The 20,724-nt window shown below is 36.9% G+C and overlaps 2 protein-coding genes and 3 non-coding genes across 10 annotated transcripts; 2 read left to right on the top strand and 3 right to left on the bottom strand.

Moving 5' to 3' along the window:
• Positions 1-135: 135 nt before the first annotated feature.
• On the top strand, positions 136-10,701 carry tbc1d25 (TBC1 domain family, member 25). 3 transcript variants are annotated; one of them, XM_035521902.2, is made up of 8 exons: positions 136-721; positions 886-1,074; positions 2,101-2,210; positions 2,620-2,774; positions 3,150-3,343; positions 3,579-3,767; positions 4,145-4,420; positions 5,995-10,701. In XM_035521902.2, exons 2-8 carry the CDS (start codon positions 1,030-1,032, stop codon positions 7,723-7,725), a joined length of 2,700 nt encoding a protein of 899 aa, XP_035377795.2. In that variant the 5' UTR covers positions 136-721; positions 886-1,029; the 3' UTR covers positions 7,726-10,701. The 3 variants fall into 3 exon arrangements, with proteins under 3 accessions (XP_035377795.2, XP_035377797.2, XP_035377794.2); XM_035521904.2 differs by having other exon boundaries at positions 136-1,074; positions 3,150-3,274; XM_035521901.2 differs by having other exon boundaries at positions 136-1,074.
• On the top strand, positions 169-240 carry trnah-gug (transfer RNA histidin (anticodon GUG)). Its single transcript has one exon. It is a non-coding gene; the product is annotated as a tRNA-His (tRNA).
• A 118-nt stretch (positions 10,702-10,819) lies between the features above and the next one.
• trnav-cac (transfer RNA valine (anticodon CAC)) lies at positions 10,820-10,892 on the bottom strand. The gene has a single exon. It is a non-coding gene; the product is annotated as a tRNA-Val (tRNA).
• Positions 10,893-11,577: 685 nt separating this feature from the next.
• Positions 11,578-11,650, bottom strand: trnaf-gaa (transfer RNA phenylalanine (anticodon GAA)). Its single transcript has one exon. It is a non-coding gene; the product is annotated as a tRNA-Phe (tRNA).
• Positions 11,651-12,611: 961 nt separating this feature from the next.
• On the bottom strand, positions 12,612-19,468 carry si:ch73-237c6.1 (TSP_1 and TSP1 domain-containing protein). Of its 4 annotated transcripts, none has more exons than XM_027033112.3 (10): positions 19,348-19,468; positions 17,337-17,437; positions 17,109-17,253; positions 16,098-16,261; positions 15,785-15,955; positions 15,230-15,424; positions 14,940-15,113; positions 14,269-14,460; positions 13,271-13,403; positions 12,612-12,942 (listed from the first exon to the last, which is right to left on the bottom strand). In XM_027033112.3, exons 2-10 carry the CDS (start codon positions 17,380-17,382, stop codon positions 12,840-12,842), a joined length of 1,323 nt encoding a protein of 440 aa, XP_026888913.2. In that variant the 5' UTR covers positions 17,383-17,437; positions 19,348-19,468; the 3' UTR covers positions 12,612-12,839. The 4 variants fall into 4 exon arrangements, with proteins under 4 accessions (XP_026888913.2, XP_081563445.1, XP_081563444.1 ...); XM_081707319.1 differs by lacking the exon at positions 19,348-19,468 and adding an exon at positions 18,899-18,917; XM_081707318.1 differs by lacking the exon at positions 19,348-19,468 and adding an exon at positions 18,089-18,838.
• Between the last annotated feature and the right edge of the window lie 1,256 nt (positions 19,469-20,724).

Below are 20,724 nucleotides of genomic sequence, written 5' to 3'. Positions count from 1 at the left end.
CGCCCAGTTTTGTTGAAAAAAATCCTAGCTACGAAGTTAGCTAGCATAGCGATTTACCTTATTTTGCATTTTCTATATAATACAGTATTTCAAAAACATGAAAAGGTAAACTGACACACTGAACTAGTGGTAAACTTGTCAGGAGTGTGAGAGGCTGTCCAATAGCTCGCCGTGATCGTATAGTGGTTAGTACTCTGCGTTGTGGCCGCAGCAACCCCGGTTCGAATCCGGGTCACGGCAAAGCAACAGGATAATTCAATCTTTTGCATTTGTTATATTTCGTTTTTGTTTTTAGTGGCATGACCTTATCTATGTCAGAAATTGTCCAGAAATAAGCGGCAATTATATTGCGCCAAAATTCTGTGCTCCGACTCTTAGATTACTGTTTATAGAGCAACTAGTTTAGTTTCAAAAACATAATGCAATTATGAGTAATTGATCTCATCTCTCTTTTTCTTTTTCAATGGAACGAAAATAACTGCTTGTAAATACCATATATTATAGTCTAATCATTTTATGACTTCGAGATCAAATGATGTAATGTACATTATGTCATATCCTGTTACACAAGGCGATGCACTGCTAGCATCTCGGCAATGAAGCTTCTCTGACTCCTGCTTGTCAGAGAAAAGCTGTCACGGGCAGAGCAAATGTCAAGAAAAGCAATATCAACTCGGTATTTTCAATAAAGGTCTACACGTGAAATCCTGTAACACTTTCGGTTTGTATATTTTCCGTTTCTAGTTTTCATGTCTTTCTTTTTTTTTTTTTTTTCCCGAATAGTTAGCAATAAATTTAAAGATTTTCGAGCACTTGTTTTGTTGCACCATCTTTTATTTTGAAGCCTGCCAACGGGAAACTGGTTGTTTTGCCTCGCTCTTACAGGATTTTCACCGAATGTGTCAAGCTTTGCTAGACAGGGGAAAAAAATGGGTACTGTCACTAAGGTTGTTTAGCAACATTTTCAGCCTAACTCGTTGATGAAGGCGGATAATTCTTGAACAAGAATTTCAAAGTGGACTACCCACCATGTCGACCGAGGAGGAGCGGGGGGTGGTTCGTGTCAAAGTCAAGGTGAGAAATTGTAAAGAACCAGTGAAAGCTAAGTAGCCTGAGATCCTCAAGCGGACACAGCTAACTAGTTAACCTAGCGCACCCTAGCAGATACTGGACAATAACATAACGTTTGCTGAGTAGCCAGCAAGCTGTCCGTGGAAGTTTGTCCAAAAGACAATTTATGAAATGCTGCCACCCTAGAATTTACTAGCTATCAGATCCGAGAAATCTATCTATCTATCTATCTATCTATCTATCTATCTATCTATCTATCTATCTATCTATCTATCTATCTATCTATCTAAATGTAATTTTACATGTAGTTAGGTAGCTATCAACGTCTGTGGTTCCCTAGCTAACATGGTTACCTGTTTCCTTATAGCGGTTAACTGTCAGTGTTATGATGGATATTGGCTTGATCGCAGCTATTTGTTATTCAGTCTTGTCAGTGTGACATTATTTTTAAATCTTCCACAGTTAAGGTAATTTTATTCGACGTTGGTGAACACCTGCCTATGTAGCCTGGATTAGGCTGTGATTACTTTGGCAAAAATTTGGTGTAGCGGCACAGACGAGCTAATAAACTGATTTCTGAAGACGCACTTATAAGGGAACTCTTATTAATGAAAAAATTAATTACTCGAGTGCTGAGATTGAAAATAAGACACTGGAACATACGAATATCAGCATATTGTGTTCAACTTTGAACTTTGTTCTTTTCTAACTGTGCTAGAGTTATAATTCCCATAACATATATCTGCTTATTTGCAACCAGAATGAGGTAGAGGTGAATTCATTTCAGAGTCTCTGCCAAAGCTGGAACAATATGTTGTGTCTGACATAAAGAAGTGATCATCTTTTAAATACATTATTTACAGTGCCTAACGTTTTTATGGCACTGATGATTATTCAGTAGTTGGTTGCTTACTGTTGATATTTGCATTTTTGCTACATTGAGTTGGTCTAGGCCTTGTGGTACTATACATGCAAAATGTGTGGATATTGGATTCAGTCTCAGTCCTTGTTTTGTCTTTATTCACATAGAAGTGTGAGGGAATACTGCCTGTGGAGTTCCGCTCATTTGCAGTTGACCCACAGATAACATCCCTAGAAGTGTTGCAGCATATCCTAATCCGAGCTTTTGAGCTCAATGGGTGAGTGTGTACATAAATGTGGAAGTATTGACTACTGATTCAACTATTCAATATGTTCACATCACTGTAATCTCTTCAGTAACTTGGTGATAATTAACAGCAATGTTAAGAAAGAACAATGTTAATGGGTTAAGCTAATCCTTTGCTTTGCATAAGTTTGGTGAGCTCAACCAGTGTGTACACTTTGGGACAGATTTATGCTAACAAGTTGAGAGAAATAATTGAGAATCAAATTTAGAATGTGTATATTTGTCACAAATGTGTATCTGTTTTAAGCATATGGAATGTCTTAATTTAAAATGTTAATTAATTAGTTCATTAAAGTGCTTCATTATTGCTGATGGTAACTTTGACATTTAATGTGCTTATACAAATATGTCAAAATTATAAATATATTTCTGTTTCTCAGACGGCGCAATTTTGGCATTAGTTACCTGTCCCGTGACCGTGCGGGTGTGGAGGTCTACCTCTCCCTCCTGTCAGACTGGGATTTAGATGCAGCATTTGTCAGTGCAGCTAAGCCCTATCTTCAGCTCAAGATGGATATCAAACCTTCGGAAGACAGTGAGTCAATTCCTCATTGCCCCACATGGGTCATCAAAATTGTATCAGAACCCAGACTTGGTCTTTTGTTGACAATGGTATTCTGAAACACTGAAAATTGATCAACTTTTGAAGAAACGGAAAACCTGCAGATAAAAAAAGATAAATATTATTGGATATTTCCCTTTCAGAGGGAGTCTCTAAAGTGAGGATATTTGGATATAGGATTACTTCAGAGTTTATCTTAACTAGTCTGATTTGAAGTTTGAAGCTTATTATAAGTGCTTTTAAACTTTTTCTGTTTATGTCTCCAAACACACATCTGCAAAGATCTCTATTGAATATAAGGGTCATTTGGTTTCAGCAGTTAATGCTGTGTGTTGACCTTTCCATCAGGTCCAGTGCTTGAGGACTGGGACATAATCAGTCCGAAAGATGTGATTGGTTCTGATCAACTGCAAGGGGAGAAGAGGTCACTGGCGTCCACTGCTCTTCCCTTCACCCAGTCACTGCTGTCCCAGGTTACTGATGACGTTCTTCACCCTGTCAGCCAGCTGTTTTACCAGCCAGTCTCTGCTGCATTCAGTCAGGTTCCTCATCTCCTAATGCCATCATACTGTAACTGAAGGCAGTTTCCCGACATGTTGTGAAGATTTAAATTGCCAGGCACAGTGTATGATATGAGAGGATTGTTAAACTTGTTTTGGGAAACAGCATGTTGCCTCCTTTAATTTCAGTGAACTGCAGCATTACATAAATAAAGCAGTTGTAAGTAGTTCTGTCTCTTTCTCGATCTCTATCCCTTTCTCTTTCTCGCATTTTCAGATGGGTAGGACTTTATCTAGGGTTCAGCAGGCTTTGAGTTGGTCCTATGGCGAGGAGGTTAAGCCATTTAAGCCCCCTTTGAGTGATGCAGAGTTCCACAGCTACCTGAATAGCCAGGGTCAGCTGACACGCCCAGAGGAGCTACGACTACGTATTTATCACGGTGGGGTTGAGCCCTCCCTGCGCAAGGTGAGTTAGAGATTGAATGACTTTGTATATCAGAAACATTAGCCGCTAATGTCCTAATGAGGTAATGTCTGAAGAAATCTAAAAACTGTAAGAGCATCTGGTTGTGTTTAGGTTTTTTTGTTTTTTTGTTTTTTTTTTCCCCAATCAACCATAGAAGCTTGACAGAAATGGATTCTTTAAAACCCATAATGTATCAAATAAAAATAATTGTAATAAATGGGAAACAGAATTAGTACTACTTCTTAGTGTTTGTCAGTGTACCTTTTACTAATAATAATAACAACAATAATAAGTTTATATAGCATCTTTTACAAACTCAAGGTTGCTTTACAGTGACAAAGATTGAGAGAAAAAAATAATCGCCTTTTTTCCATTAGGTAGTGTGGCGGTACCTTTTAAACGTGTACCCAGATGGTCTGACAGGGCAGGAGAGGATGGACTACATGAAGAGAAAGACGAGAGAATATGACCAGCTGAAGCGTGAGTGGACAGCCCGGGTCAGCCCAGAAGATCTAGAATTTATTAGAGGCAACGTGCTGAAGGACGTACTCCGAACAGACCGAGCCCATCCTTATTACGCTGGCTCTGAAGACAGCCCCCACCTAACTGCTCTAACTGACCTTCTAACCACCTTTGCTATCACACATCCACAGGTGTGCTTTCTTTACTTATGTTTTTAAAGGGTCAATGCAAGTTATTCACTCGAAGATTGTAAATATATAATGCATAAATTGGGGTGGAAAATGAAACATGCCCATAACAGGAGAGAAGATGAGGAAAACTGAAATTCTTGTTATTTTTATACTATTCTGACACCATTTTTGACTATATAATAATGTGCAAAACTCTTAGGCACGTAAGCAAGTCTAAGGTAATTATTTGAGAACTAAATGATTTATGTGCATGCAAAACATATAACACACAAATAAAGACTACTACAACAGAACATTAAAGCAGATAATTAATTCAGTAAATAGAAATTACAGGCAGATGTTACATCCTGAAAGGCATTTCTGACTGCCGGCAGTGAAAATAACTTTAAATAGACCAAAATAAAATTTAGACCTGCTTTTGTCCACTTACAGCATAGGCAGCACAAAGTCCCATCCCAAGCTTAATTGAAACTATGACAGGTCACTTGGACAGGAGGGAAAAACACAAAAAGTCAAAAGAAGAAGCAGCTTAGAAGAAATGACCATGGTGCATCATTTTTTGGTTAAGCAATTAAATCCTTACTACCCTGACAAACAATTATAAACACAAATTTCTTGGGAGACCTTTGCACAGCACTATAAAAAAGGTAAATCACTTATTTAATGTTCCTTAGGAGTAAAGTTGTGAAATGGAAATAATTTTTAAATGTTTTAAGTGTTTTCAATTATTTCCATACCTTTATCCTCTTGGTGAAACTGGTTGTCATACAGTTATTACTTTATTATTACTCCTATGCAGTAATGTGGAGATTATTAATTTTCCATTTAAATCAAACATAGTCAATCAGCTGGACATGTTTGGAAACATTTCATTTATGAGTTTTGGACACACAGCTATAAAGTTAATCTAGGTAACAAGTATTAGATACTTTTGGATGCTATTCCACAATTTCACATACTTGTCTCATACCGCTTTCAGTAGTTATGTAATATCTCAAGGACTTGATGATGTGTTTTAGAACACCGTATAATTTACTGTCATTTAAGTAATCAATATTACACTCTAGTGTCCATCCTTCATGGATAACTAGAGTTGCTTTTTTCCTTTGAATGTGAAATTGTACCATAAAGCTTTAACCTATAAAGATGATGATGTAGTTCACCTTGGGGCTTATATTTTTATTCATTCAATGCCATTTTACAGAATAGTTTCATTTAAATTTATATTCTATACCTATGTTGTTTAAAGCAAGTAAATGTAGTTTTGAGCATGTGTTTCTCAAAGGTTTTAGGTGAAATAAGCTTCCAGTACTTTAATTCACCATTACCTCATAGTTCTGGTGCAAAAGAAAAACAGGAAATATTTGACACCAAACATGTGTTGGCAGTTTTAATACATTTGGTGTAAGTGGAAAATTGTGGAAAATTGATTGATTGATTGATTTTATTTATTTATTTTAACCAGACCTTTTAACAATTCTGTAATTAAACAAATCATCTAATCTTTTCATGAGGTTTATAACTGATTGACAGTTTTCAGCATTGTTGTCTAAAAAGATATTTTTCTTTCATAGGTGTCTTATTGTCAAGGCATGAGTGATATTGCCTCTCCAATCCTTGCTGTCATGGACAATGAAGCACATGCTTTCATCTGCTTCTGTGGCATCATGAAGCGCCTTGAAGGCAACTTTCGCCCTGACGGGCAGCTCATGTCCGTCAAGTTTCAGCACCTCAAGTTGCTCTTGCAATACTCAGACCCCGAGTTTTATGCCTACCTGGTATCCAAAGGCGCAGATGATCTCTTCTTTTGCTACCGCTGGCTGCTACTGGAGCTGAAGAGGGAGTTCGCCTTCGACGATGCCCTGAGGATGCTGGAGGTGACCTGGAGCTCTCTGCCTCCAGACCCGCCCGAGACAGAAGTCGAGCTTCTTGGTCCGCCGCTCGAAGCAGAGCAGCCCCTGAGCCTCGATCGTGGCTGTCAAATCTTGGCGAACAATGAGCTAGACAAAGCGCAGACGGAGAACCAGCGGCGACGGCACATGCTGAGACCGTCTCGAGAGGAGGCAGACGGTGGACGTGACCTCAGCTTGGATGTGGAAAGGAAAGAAGACAAGGGTTATAGTAGGGAAAGTGAAGGGGAGTATGGTGTGGATTCTGTTGTGAAGAGTGATGCCCCTGTGCCTACACCTCCTTTTGAGAAGCAATCCAGTTTTGGAGAGTTTAAGTACTACAGTGCTCGAAACAAGGACAGTTTTGAGATTAATGAAAATGATCCCCCTGATCTCTTATTATCTGTAGTGGAGTTTCAGTCCACACATTCAGTGTTACCTCTCACAGTCCGCCAATCCACAGAAGACAGTGAGGATGATCCTGGAGAGAGACAGCCATTGATAAGCAGTAATGACAATATTTCATCTCCTGAGATTGAAGAGAGAAGCTGCCCAAATGGACAGACAGCCTCCCCTCTCCCTCCAACTTGTGTGTCAAGTTGGAAAAATGGATCCCCTCAGTCTTCAGTGACATCTCCTTCAATGTCCAGTTGGAGAACAGCGTCCCCTGAGGTTCCAGCATCGAAATCCGCCTCTTCCTCTTCATTTATGGGGGGAAGCACTGTCTCCCCCGATAAGGCATTAGCTAGATTGGCCTCCTCGACCTCTGTGTCAAATGGAAGTGGAGCACACTCTCCATCAACACCCACAGGGAAGCCTGCAGTTTCCTCCCCATCACTCAGCTACAGTCGCTCCTTGCTCTCTTCCCCTGTTTTATCCTTTGGCAAATCCCCTTCTCTGCCTAAACCTTTCTCTAGCAACCTTCCATCACCATGCAAACCTCCAGGTACTGGTATGAACTCTCCAAACACATCCAAACCAGAGGGTGGGAGCATTAAACCCTGCTCCCTTCCTCCTCCTCAAGAGTTTGGAAAGGGAAATCCCTTCATGTTGTTCCTGTGCCTCTCCATCCTGCTGGAGCATCGTGACCATATCATTAAAAACAGCTTGGACTACAATGAGTTGGCCATGCATTTTGACCGCCTGGTCCGCCGGCACAACCTTAGTCGTATCCTACAGCGCGCCAAGGCTCTTTTCGCAGACTACCTGCAGAGTGAGGTGTGGGACTCAGAAGAGGGTGACGAAGTCAGCTTGGACTCCCCAACCATGGCTATAGGTTCACCACACACTCCCCGCAGGCCTGCCTTTTCCAACATGCAGCCTACTATGGCCACCTCCCCAAACTCTACCTATAACCTGGCCTCCACAATTCCGTCCCCTGTGACCCCACCCACCCTTTCTCCCTCATCCTCATGATTCATTTCAACAGCACCTCCAGCAGCCATCTCTACCATGTAAGCAGACAAAGGTGAAAACGAAGGAAAGTTATCAACTACTTTTATGTTCTTCATGTTTTACCAGTTCTGTTTGTGGCAAACCAAAGCCGAGCAAGCGCTTTCCCTTTTGCTTTAAGGTTTTCTGCATCGTATGTTTTTCTGTGTCTGTCAGTGTTGAGGGTTGTTTTTGGTTTTGGTTTTGGGTTTTTTTTGTGCTACACATGTCACTCACTGTACTGTATGGAATTCTGTTTATCTTGCACTTTATATTTTGTCCGTTTAGAGGGCATGACCAGTTTACGTCTTAATGAGTTATGTAAATAAAGACTTATTAAAGAAGGCCACAGGAACTTGACCAGCTGGAGGAACTTTCAACAGCAACAATAGTGCTCGACTGACAAAAAAGAGCTGCTATCTGGTCAGTCTGAATCTCTGGAGACTATTTTCCTGATCCACTTTTGCCTCCTTTAGTGTTTATTCAAGACCACAATCAGTGTGTTTAACTCTGAATTACAAGTAAATTAACCTTCATCACTCAAAGTGTGAGTGTATCTACACCATGCATTCAGTTTGGGTATCTATCCATGTATTTACTGTTTACAAGAGTGCAAATAATGTCTCTCTTGACATGAGAGCATTATTTGTATCTCCCATTTTTATTTTACATTTTCAGTGAGCAGTAATCTTTCTTATAACTGGAGTTTGTAAATGATCATTTTTAAATTATTGCACACACTGAAGATACTGAATCATTGAAAGATTTTTCAGCTAAACACCTGACCACATCTGAACCATTTGTCTGCGGTTGCACATCTATTCAATAAAAACATTGGCAAATGTCCCCATTGAAAAGAACACCATCACTGTAGTCACTTAGAACTTCTGCCCTGAATGTACAAATAAGTAGTAGTATTATTTGAAAATGGTTGTTGAACCAATTTTGCCCTCTAGTTTTGTGAAGAAGTGTCTCTTTTTTTTTAGATTGTATTATTTTTTACCTTAAAATAATCTCTTCTACCAAAGTATTTTTCCCATTTCCAGCATGTTTCAACACATTGGGGCCATCTCCATAACATGATGGTTTCTGATTAATTGTAATTTTAAAATGATGTAGCTTAATTGCATTCAACACATTTCATTGGCAGAAAATGTTCACTTCCTAGTGCATTTCTCGTACTGAACCTTTTCACGTTGTAACAGCAAGTATTCTTTCCTTTCTTTTTCCCATTGAAGTGCTAAAATCCTTTATAAGTCCTGCACATGGACCAAAGGAATTTTCCTTAAAAATGCAACCATTTTTGGCCTTGTGCTTCTGTATGTTCTTTAAAACAATGTATGATTGTTGTTTTTTTGTTATCTTTGTTCCTGTACATAGAATTCTTCAGAACATTAAATTATTCCCATTAAGAGATTTGCTGGAGTGAATGCTAGCAATACCCATATTTATACAATAAGTTCATTTCAGACTTTTATTACACTGTTCCAAATATGTTATCTAATTTAAGATTGAACAATAAAGAATTAAGCAAGCAAATGGAAAATTACAATACAAAATAAACTTTTCTGTAATGAATGGATGTATTAGTGATTCCTACAGTGACAATCACATTGCACCTCATAATTTCATGACAACCTAAAGCAAAACTTGGTGTGCATATTTTATTCAGTTCCTTTCTGTCTGATTTATACATTGTTTTTAACAACAGACACTGGACAACCATACTCAAAGGCAAAGCAAATCCTTGGGGTGATGCTGGGTAGCAGTGTTCATACAAACAAGAGTGCTGATAAGTTGAAATAGACATGTAAAGTAGCTACATAATTAAATCTATTACATTATGGTAGTACATTTAGCATGTACTTTATATAAGCTAGTGTTATTCATATGGATTTTTTATGCTAATATTCAATCAATGTTGTTCACAGCATTAATTAAGTGTCAGGTTAAGCAGATCCATGTAGTCGAGGTGGAGACACTTCTGCAGTGCTGACATGACATTATTATGTAGAAATATCTAATCAGGCAGCATTTTTAATGTATTTATTGATAGAGAAACAATGCATTTGCGCCTGTAGTTAATTTTGTTTTTTATTTCTCAATGAATAATCCACAATAAAACCTCTGCCAAATATTTGTTAGTCAATTCTTATGGCTTATAAGTTACTCTTATTACATATTATAGCAAGTTAAAGTTAAAAGCAAAAACAGCTTTATTCATTATGTTATTAGTTTGTATCTGGTGTTGACCTTCTCTGGTCAACACCAGAGCCTTGGTTCTTCTCAAGGTTTCTTTCTCTTGCTCTCAGGAGTTTTTCTTTACCACTGTTGCCTTGGGTTGTTAGCCTGGACCCAGATCATCTGTATACAATATTTCTATAAAGTTGCTTTTTGCAAACACATGCTATAAAAAAGCCCTATAAAAATACATTTTAATTTGAATAAATAGGCTGTATTTACAATGGATATGAAACATTAAACACATTATATAAGCAAACAAGAGGAAATACTATGTTCTCTTAGAATTTAGCTCATTTCCAGATAGACATGGGGTCTATGTAGGAAAGTATATAAAATAAATTATATGATATACAGAATTCAGTGAGCTAAATGTAATTTGTTTGTTGCATTGCTGTGACCTGGTTTAAAACTAATCAAATAATATAAACATTCTAGTGTACATCCCAGTGTTAAAGCAGTAATGAATTACTGACCATGCCAGCAGAGCCAGTGCCCAGGGGCCTATCACTCCCAGGGCTCTGGGGGGGATCTGACCACATGGCCTAAGGCAACTCAGTGATTGTGGAAGCAGCAGTTTGATTCTTAGTAACAGTTAGATACTTAGATTATGTACAGATCAGATTCACCTTTTGCGAATGTAAAATCAACAGCAAGCCTTCTCTACAATATACACACACTTATACCCCCTAATGCACACAAAAAAGTATTTTAAAAATGCATATATGCAGGAAACTTTAGACTTTGTATTGGTATTTTTCAAATGAACAAGTCGATGGACAAAACAAGTATGTATCTACAATAGAGTAATATTTCATTAGCCGTATTGCACGAAAATTGTTTCCGCCCGGTTTCGAACCGGGGACCTTTCGCGTGTGAGGCGAACGTGATAACCACTACACTACGGAAACTTGCTAGTTGTGCTTGCTGGCTTTACTTGAATTGTGCTTTACTTGAATGTTGTCGTGATTCTACAGTGCCATTTAAATGGATTTTGTAAAAATGATTTTAGGAAACGCGAACCTTTTAAATAAGCTAGCTGTCTAAGATTCTAGTTTTGTACTTTTCCGAACCTAGCTAACGTTACTAGCTAGCCTAAATGATCCTCTCTCCAACTACCCTCCCCTGCCTGCTATCCTTACCTACTCTACGGTGTTCTGGGAGTGCACAACACTTGAAGATATCAGAAAACGCAACAGAGCAGCATGTCACAGTTTACATGTTTTTATACCTGAACACTGGAATAGCAATACAGCGTTTAACATAATTTCACAGAACTTCAGTCTGTTCGACTTGGTATAAAAATATTCATATAATGGCAGTATAAATGTTGCAGCAAAGAAGGTTCATAACCTCATGGTAAAATCTATTAGCTAGGTAGTTATAGCAGACATAGTAAGGTTATATATAGATAGGTTATTTCTTCTGTTTTTTTTATGTTCGTTTAATCCATAGACAAACATTGAAATGGCTATTCCATAGAAAAAAACACTGAATTGATCGACTCTGGGCAAAGCCGTATGACAAATGCTATAAATATACATTTATATGACCAAATGTAATTGTACACAAAATTGTAATGATAAAGAGCTAAAATGCCGAAACCCGGGATCGAACCAGGGACCTTTAGATCTTCAGTCTAACGCTCTCCCAACTGAGCTATTTCGGCCGAGAGAAGATATGTGCTGAGTATCTAGACTGACCAACAGATGAAGACATGTTTCTGATATTCTTTTAATCTGTCGGCTCGGACTACAAATTTTCCTTGCAAATTACACATCTAGTCATTTATTTATCAGTTGTATTCTGTCAGTTCTATAAGTTCCGCTAACGGTAATATATCTCCCAATATTTTTCTTTACGACGAACGATTTTGATGCAAGCCATGAGCTGATACTTAAAAGGGGTGTGACGATGGGGTGTTTGATAGCGATTGACTATATAGGCCCTGATGGCAATTGTTATTTGTCCTGTAAGTAAGTCTACTCATTTTGTATAGCCCCCCAACACACATACTATGGTCCTGCCCTAAGATTTAACAATTCTAAAGAGGGGTGCACAATTGTATCTCAAAAATGATTGATGCACAGTTTGATCTTTGGCCTAATTTCTGTGTCTTGGGAGAATCACTAGAAACACATTAATAAGACTGTCTCCTCTTGAATTCAGACAGGGTTTATGCTGGACAAACAAATTATAACGAAAGGATGAAAGTCCCTGGGAGGTCCATATATTCAGGACTGGTTAAACCAATGTGACAACTTATAAGAAAATCTCCTTCAGGCTGCTGGAGAGCTTGGACCAGCATTATGATAAATGTGGAAATTTCTTGAATTGTGTATTGTAAAATAATTAGTGGTGTGTCATATATGTGTGAGGGACAACATTTGGGTTGTTTAAACTACTAACTCATTTCATTGTAATGGGACTGAGTTGTGCTTTTATTTAAGTGTCCTCTTTTTTCACCTCGTCTCCCTCAATCTTCTCCTGTTTTCTTTCCCCCATTCCCATTCCTTCCTTTTTTGTTCCTTTAATCCCTCCTAATATGAGGTGCATGTCGAGCATTGTTACTTGTTCTGTGAAAAAAACCTAATAAAGTGTTAATCATAAAAAGAATAATTAGTCCTCCATCAGTAGGCTCATAGTCTCTGTTTATGTATTGGACATTGGAGAGACATTTGAAAAATTAATTTGAGATGTTTATGGCATGCTACATAACAAAATTAATTTGGGGTTATAGTTGTGCACTCTGGATGGATAGCCAATTCAAGCGGAGCTTTTACTGCATTTATTGGCAGTGGACACATTATGAATGAAGCTTTAAATCTATGGTAGTCATTTGATGATATAAAATTGCACTAGCACTTAGGAACATTAAAACACGATCTAGTCTGTTCTGTGTCTTCTGGTTGTGGGCAGTTGATATTTGGTGTCCCTGAGAAAAACTCAATATTCTTATTACTGTGGGAGAGAAAGGGAAAGAAAGCATACGTGTAAGACAAAGAGTCATCATGACTCTACTTTCAGTATATAACACTGAATTTCTCAAGTTCCTGTTGCTGATTTGTATGTCATTGTATGTCATGTAACAGGGTTAGAAGAAAGATGGCTAAACAGTTTAACTGAATATATATATATACTCAAGCTTTCTAAACACAGGCCATGTCTACTGATTGTCTACCAAAAACTTGCATTGGTGTGAGAAAATATATATTTTTTAAATTTAAAAAAATCCTGAATAATCCTGTAAATTAAAAAAAAACATAGTTGAAAAGTCTGTTTGCCCTACCTGTACTTTGAGAGGTCCGGTATACACTTCTTCTGTCTTGTCTGTGTGGAATTTTCTCCACAGTTAGGTTTACAGTAACTCCATTTACTCCATTCTGACCAAAAGGCTCCCACTATCTGTTCAGAAGGACCCGCTATTCCATTTGGGATAGAAAGGGTTGCAAAATGTTTGAAATAGTATGAAAGGCTGTACATACATTAGTCGATACAATAAAAAAGCAAGAAAGCAAGCAACCAGTCAAGCAAATCGAAGTCTATGGGTAGAAACAATATACCACCTAGTCTTAGGCTTCCCTAATGAGTATATTTCGAGTCTATGTTTTTTCTTCAATACTGTTAATACAAGGAAATTCAACTAATTTATTGCCCATGGTAATATACTAGACACTACAAATGCAGTAGATAGAGATTAGGTCAAATATTCTTGGAATGTTCCTTTAATTTGTACAGACATACTTACTAGTTTAGGTAAACATTTCTTATCTTTCTGCACTTTAGTCAGCAAAGGTAACCTCATCTAGCTGTGTGTGTAATTTAGTCAAATTATTATCAATATAATATATGATTGCTGGAAAATCAGTTTACAAGCTGATCAAGAGTGTTTATATCATTTGGCACAACAGATATGTATAATTGTGTATTGTTTTCAAAGCTAAGGATCATGCCTGTGTCTTAACCAATAAGGACCTAGTGCCTAGAAACATGGTACTGTGACATGTTCTCAACATAGACTTTAAATAGTTACAGATATCATCATTCAGCTAATTAACTTTGTCAGTTCTCCTACTTTTACTTTACAACAGTTAATTGAAAATGGATCTGAAGGAATGGAAAGGCTTATAATAGTTGTACCTTAAGAAAGGGTTTTGAAAAAATCTGTAGTCAGTGGATTAATACTGTAAAAGTGTCAACTGTTTTGAATGTGGTTTAAGCAAACTTTTATACATGCACCATTTAAGCTGCATCTAGTAAATGTGCTACATGTAGCAAGGTACTCACATTTACAATTCATAATGTTATAGCAGGTGCCAAACTCCACAGGTTCTCCAAGACAGAAATTTCCTTCATATTCCCTGCCTAAACAGTCTCGCTCTCTCTTTCGTCTTCCCATTCTATTCCTGCAAACAATTTCTCTTTGGTTGACTGACTTACAGAGTGTCCATTCACTCCATTCACTCCAGTGACCATCCGCTGAAAGAAGGAGAATCAGTACTACTTTATATTTTCCATTTTTCTTGTTGAAAGATACTATTGTTTGTTGGCACACTATTATATTCTACTTAAAAAAACACACAGTATGTTGTAGTTAGTTTATACAGTAAGTTGCTAGTTCATTAGGACTTCCAGCCAATGACTCATCATCATATACGTAAATATATAAGTACATATATAACATTGTACAGATCCATGATCTCTGGATCAACTGACTTCAGAGTTCAGTGCATTTCCAGGAGTGATTACAGCTTACATTCAACTGTAATATGTGGCAGCCTATTAGGTACAAGTACAGAGTCAAGCCTGTTTAAGGGATCACTCAGTATAGTTAATACCTATTAGTTATAGTTAGAAAGACAATCATTATAATCTTTTACATCATATTCAACATTAAATGCTAGGTTTTGTAGAGATTTGTACACTAATAAAAAACAAAAGCCCTGACCGTTTGTTACCTGGACAGTGTACAGGGATAGTGCAGAGATGAATTCTTGTGTCAGCTCCTTGGCAGGGTCGGCCACTATGTTTGGGTTGTGGATTATCACATTTTCGTTGCTGCCTCTGTCGTCCTACTCCACATGTCACAGAGCAGTCTGAAGCCATTGACCAAGCACCCCAGTTTCCATCCACTAAGGAAAATTTGTTACTTGGTTTAAAAAATAAAGAAAATTTTGAACTCTAAACTCAAAACAAACTTTTTATGTCATGAAACTAGTTGTGTGGAATATTGTTCAAACAGATTTACCTGGACAAAAAGGTATTCCCTTGCAGTGCTTACTGTCGAACCTAGCACCTGAGCAGTCATTTCCACGTGGCACAGTGGATGGTGGAGGGTTTGTACAAGTCCTTTGGCGTTGCTGTTCAGGGGCCAGGAAACCCTCTGGATGACAAGTCCCTGCACAGGGACCCCACTTCCCCCATGGGGACCATCCTCCATGAGCTAGGATGAGGCACATAATTGCAAAGAGTATGTAAATTATAGATCCTGTTCACAGTGCTCTTAATGTGTTGATACATTGAAATTAAAGTATAGGTCTTTGCTTTGACTAGAGTCTTAGTGTTACTTTTGTAGCTGTCAGTGGTGTTTCATATCTAAATGTTACCTATTTTAATTTTTTATATACATTTTGCTTTTTTCTATTTTATTTTTCTGATGTGAACATTTTGAGGTACTTAATGTGCATGGAAGGTGCTATACAAATTAATAAGTACATAAGACACTTAATAGGTACAATTTAATAGTAAAGTAGTGGTGTATAGTAAATGTTAGGCAATTGTCCCTAAGAAAACAGTTCTGTACTTGGACAAACAATTGCTATGTTGCAGTCTTCAGTTTCTTCACTGTTGCCAAGGCAGAAGCCACCACATTTGGGAGGGGGTTCAGTACAAGTCCTTGTCCTTTTTTTTACTCCATTTTCACATGTAACTGAGCATGGTGACCATGCACCCCACTCTGACCAGCCCCCATTTTCTAAAAGAAAAACAAACAAACAAACAAACAAATAAATAAATAAATAAAGAGCACAACACAAACTACCATGCATACCCCTGATTATAAGGCCAGACTACAGTCCTGTATAGTATCTACTGTATAATTATGCTCTGTTCTTTACCTTGACAGCAGCCCTCTGTACAAGGTTCAGTCTGTAGATCCCCTATTTTGTAAGGGTCTTGGCACTTCCCAATCCCATAACAGCCACGGTGTCTCTGCCTCACTCCTTCTGAACAGGTCACTGAGCAGGCACCCCATTGGGACCACTCAGTCCATTCAGCATATCTGGAGACAAATTATAGATTCATTCCACATATGTCACACTGGCTCCCAGCAGTATCCCTGGCATCTCTCAAATACTAGTACTGTGTTTCTGCCTAATTATCCTTAATATATTTCACTAGTGTCTTTTTAGTTTACCCACGCTTACATATATTTAAATATGTTCTGCGATGTCTTGCCAATCTGTGAGTTTGTGCTTTTCCAAACATTTCCACTGTATTTTAACTTTAGAAGTTGTAAAGTCTGTGATTTCAGAGATGGTTGTCTTTTCAAATTGCTTTTGTTGTGACATACTGCAGGAAATCAGTGCTTGAATATACATGGAATAAACTGAAGAAGACCTATTTGAAGGAGAATCTTCTGTTCTTGTCACTGATTTTAAACTGATTGTTAGACATTGTTTGAATATGTATCACTTTTTAATTTTTTTGTATGAATGATTAGGAATCCATTTTTTTGCTTTAATAGTAGCTTTTTTTTATTAACACATAAAAGGAAGCAACAGAAATATGTCCAGTATTGAGCAGCCCTCTTCCGAGTTATTTCCTGAGTCCAAATTATGTAGCTGTCAGAATCAATCTCTAGATGTCGTACCATTCAATCATATAAGTATATTAGTCATTTTAGTATTTATGATTGAAATTATTATACGAAAAGTAACTTAAAACAATATTAAAAATAATATTTTCTAAAATATCTTTGTGATGTCTGTAATTTTTTAAAAGGTTTTTTCACATTTATAGACATTGAAATTCTTATTGCTGTTCAAAGATTTATAGAAATGTTTGTCAGCCATTTAGTCAATCATGGATAAAGAACACAACATTTTATACATTAAACTAAAACTTACCTACAGGACTTGCAAACTTTGCCATTTTCCTGATAGCTATATTTGGGATTCATGCAACAATCATCAAGTGGCACCTGACCCAGAATATCAACGCAGGTTCCATCTTTTAGAGAAAAACTAGAATAGCACTGCACCATCTGGGGAACTGAAAAAAAATGCTTTGTTAATCACTATTTGTTTGAGTAAGCGACTGTAAGACATGGCATATATAAACTAAGTAATACCAACCTGTTGGCTGAATATGTAACAGAAGGAGTGCTATCATAAACAACATTGTTGTCTTCTTTGTTGGTTGACTATGCAGAAATAGTTTCCTGATATTCCAGAGCCTGGAGTATATAGTTACAGACAAAACACTCATCAAGAAGACAAATTTCAAAATGCTTCTAAATACACTTGGAGAAAGTTATCAAATAAACCAGTGATTTGTTAGGCTATTGGATTGTGCCATTAAATAAAGTAATCTGCTATTTCATTACTACTACTACTACTAATAAATTTAAATAACATCTTTCACAGGCTCAACGTCACTTTACAATGACAAAGATAGAGAGAAAAAGACATTAATTACCTTATTACCTTTACCTTCTTTGTTAATTGTTCTTGCTGATTTAAGAGTCTAATAATATTTTTCCTGTGCATTGTCTTTTAAAGGTTGTAAAGACCAATCAAAATTTCCAGAACAGTGACCAAAATAGTAACAGTAACAAAAACATTGCTTAATCGGACTTATTTTTTGTAAAGTCATCAAAGTTGTCAAATGTGTAACAGTTGCCGCTAGAACAGTCTAACAAATGTTTCACTTCCCTTTTTGTTTGACTGCTGCATTTAATTTTAATAGCAGACTGGAGTAGTACTAACTTAAAGCGAGGACATAATATATTTATTTGTGATTAATGCTTTTGCGCTTGTTCAAGGCATCTAATCGTATTACATCCTGCAGATTCTTTGACTTTAGAAGATATAAGGAATCAACTTACCAGTTCCTCATTTTACCTTAGATGGTTTTTCATCACTCTTCCCGTAACTGAGATATTGCACACCCCAGTAAGGCCAGTGAACTCTTATTGCAAGTCTCACGCCAGTACATTGCATACTTACCACAGCTCAACTAACTCTTGAACATTTTAGAGCCCTTTTATCCTAAATGGCCTCAAGGGAATATCCATCCATAATTATATGTCACTCTATGGATTATAACTGTCACTGTTAGGTTTGTAAGAGGTGAAACATCTGTCTAAAATAAGGAGTTAGTTGTTTAATACAGTATATTGATTGGTTAGTTTTGTGTCAGTTTCAAAGGTTAACAGATGTTTGTTTTAGCTCAGCTTCAGATTTTAACTTATTTGCAAAGTTGAATGGAAAAGCAAAATCTAATGGGAAGGTGAAGTGAATGAAGGCTGTAATATTTGACTTGAGTGGCACTGTTATAATGTTCTTCAGTGACATTTCATTATCATCACATGGGTATCATCCAAAATGCCCAGACCTTAAAACACACAAGCTCAGCTCACTGAAAAACTTTTTTTTTATCACTGCAACTCTTACATCTTTCCAAACTGCTTATGTGACATTATAAATAATATTATATAAAGGAAACTAAAAATCCATCTACAAAAGATTAAATTTACTATAGTGAAGCCATTTTTCATGTTGATCTGCATAAACATGAAGATACGAGCACCAGGTAGAATGACTGTTTCTGAAAATGATCTTAATTTTCTTAATTTAAAACAACACTCCCCAATATGACTTCATAAACAAAGATTACAAAATTCAGTATTGCTTACATATGCAGCCCTGTAGAGATCTTGACAAATATTTAGCTGTTTGTTCACTTCCAGCTGGCACCCCAACTTAGCGCCAGAGAAAAGGAAGACAATCAACAGCCATTTATTTATTCTAGGGTTCTAGGAAAAGAATATCTATAAAATACCCTTGTAGGAGCACCTGTTGCTCTTCACCATTTTCACTTCTGTTGCCATGCATGAGACTAAGAAATGGTGCCATAGGACTCTGGGAATCACAACTTTATTTCAAAGGATTCTGGTCATCCCCATGAGAGGTCTCCCTGCTAGGTCCTTTGTTTATACCAAAGTAAATGACCCCATCATTCAGACAAAATTAATTCAGACAAGACTCAACACATTTAGCTGAGAATCAATTAACTCACTGATTAATAGGAGCTATTTAGACAACATTGGTATAGTTTTGTTAATAAAGAAAAATAAAAACTTACTCAGGAATGGTATAATAAGAAAGAATATTGTCTTCAGATAGCACTGGCTGTTCAGAAAAAATAAAAATAAAGAAACAAAAAACTACCTGAATGACAGCAGGCACTCAGAAAATGCATTGCACATGTGCCCCACCAAGCTCATCATTTTCTTATATACACAGAATCTTTAGGGAGGAGTATTAACTCCCTCTGCTACACACCCCATTTTCATTTTCACAAGACCTTTTAAGGTAAAGCTTGTGTTTTGTTCTATGAAGGAAGCTGATGTGTTTTTTAATATATTTGGGTCACAATCTTTGAAACAAGGACACAGAGTATCATTGATGCAAAGCATACATGAGACACCACCACCTTATAGAAAATTTCTGCTTGCTAACCATGAGTGAATGAGTTACAGTCCAGTTCCTTGAGGGGCTTTGCATCTAAAAATATCAAGCTTGCCAGGCTGGTCCATGTATGTTTTCATCATTGGATTTTTATTTCGAAATATGAAAATGAGATCACTTTTCACTTCTAAATATGAAATCGGAAAAACTCACTCTGCATACCTTTTGGTTATTCAATTTTCATTTCACAGAAGTGAAAATTAAAAAATAAAAAATTTGTTGTGTGTATGGGGCCGTTATCATCATGGGATATGGCTACATAGTAATCCAACAGCGTGCACACAGTCATGTAAAATGGCTCTGAGCAAACAACTAACCTAACAAGGTGGTTGCCCATACCATGAATCAACTATTATGTTTAACAGTTATTCAAATACATTGGACTTTTTTAATTGTTCAAAGATTAAGAGGATTATCATGTGTTGTTTAATAAAATTATTGAATTCTCATGATCTAACGCATGTAAATAGTGCGTAAATAATTTTGGTCAAAATAATGTAGGCCACCCTTTAGATGTGTCACATCAAGGGTTTGCAAGAATGTTTTAACATATTGCAATATACTGCATATCACAACTACAAAATTTAACTATATTATTAGAATATAATGTTGTTTTATACTGTGCAGCTCTAACTCTAAATGCCTGTTTGCTGAAGTTGCTGGAAATACAATTACCTCAGTCTGGAAAGAGTTTAGCTAGGTAAATGCTGACTCTGTTTTGTTTTGTTTTTGTTTGTTTGTTATTAGGAATTTTTCCCTTTTATTTTATCAACTTTTTGAAAGACAATGTTTCCTGGGTTATGGCACCATCTGCTGAAATCTGCCGTTATTTGTTCTCAGTTTTTGTTTATCTGGACAAATAAAGCAATATTTCGCTCTTTCGAAAATGAACACCAATTAAATAACACAATAAAGTACATCCTCTTAATGGTAGTGATTCGAACACCATAAGCAGGAGTTAAATTTAAAATAAATATCAGAAGCGTTTCTT

Source organism: Electrophorus electricus, chromosome 25 (assembly GCF_041902795.1).
Source record: "Electrophorus electricus isolate QZ-2024a chromosome 25, ASM4190279v1, whole genome shotgun sequence".
Taxonomy (NCBI): Eukaryota; Metazoa; Chordata; class Actinopteri; order Gymnotiformes; family Gymnotidae; genus Electrophorus; species Electrophorus electricus.
The sequence above is the reverse complement of the archived record's forward strand: the minus strand, read 5'-3'. Positions and strand labels throughout refer to the sequence as shown.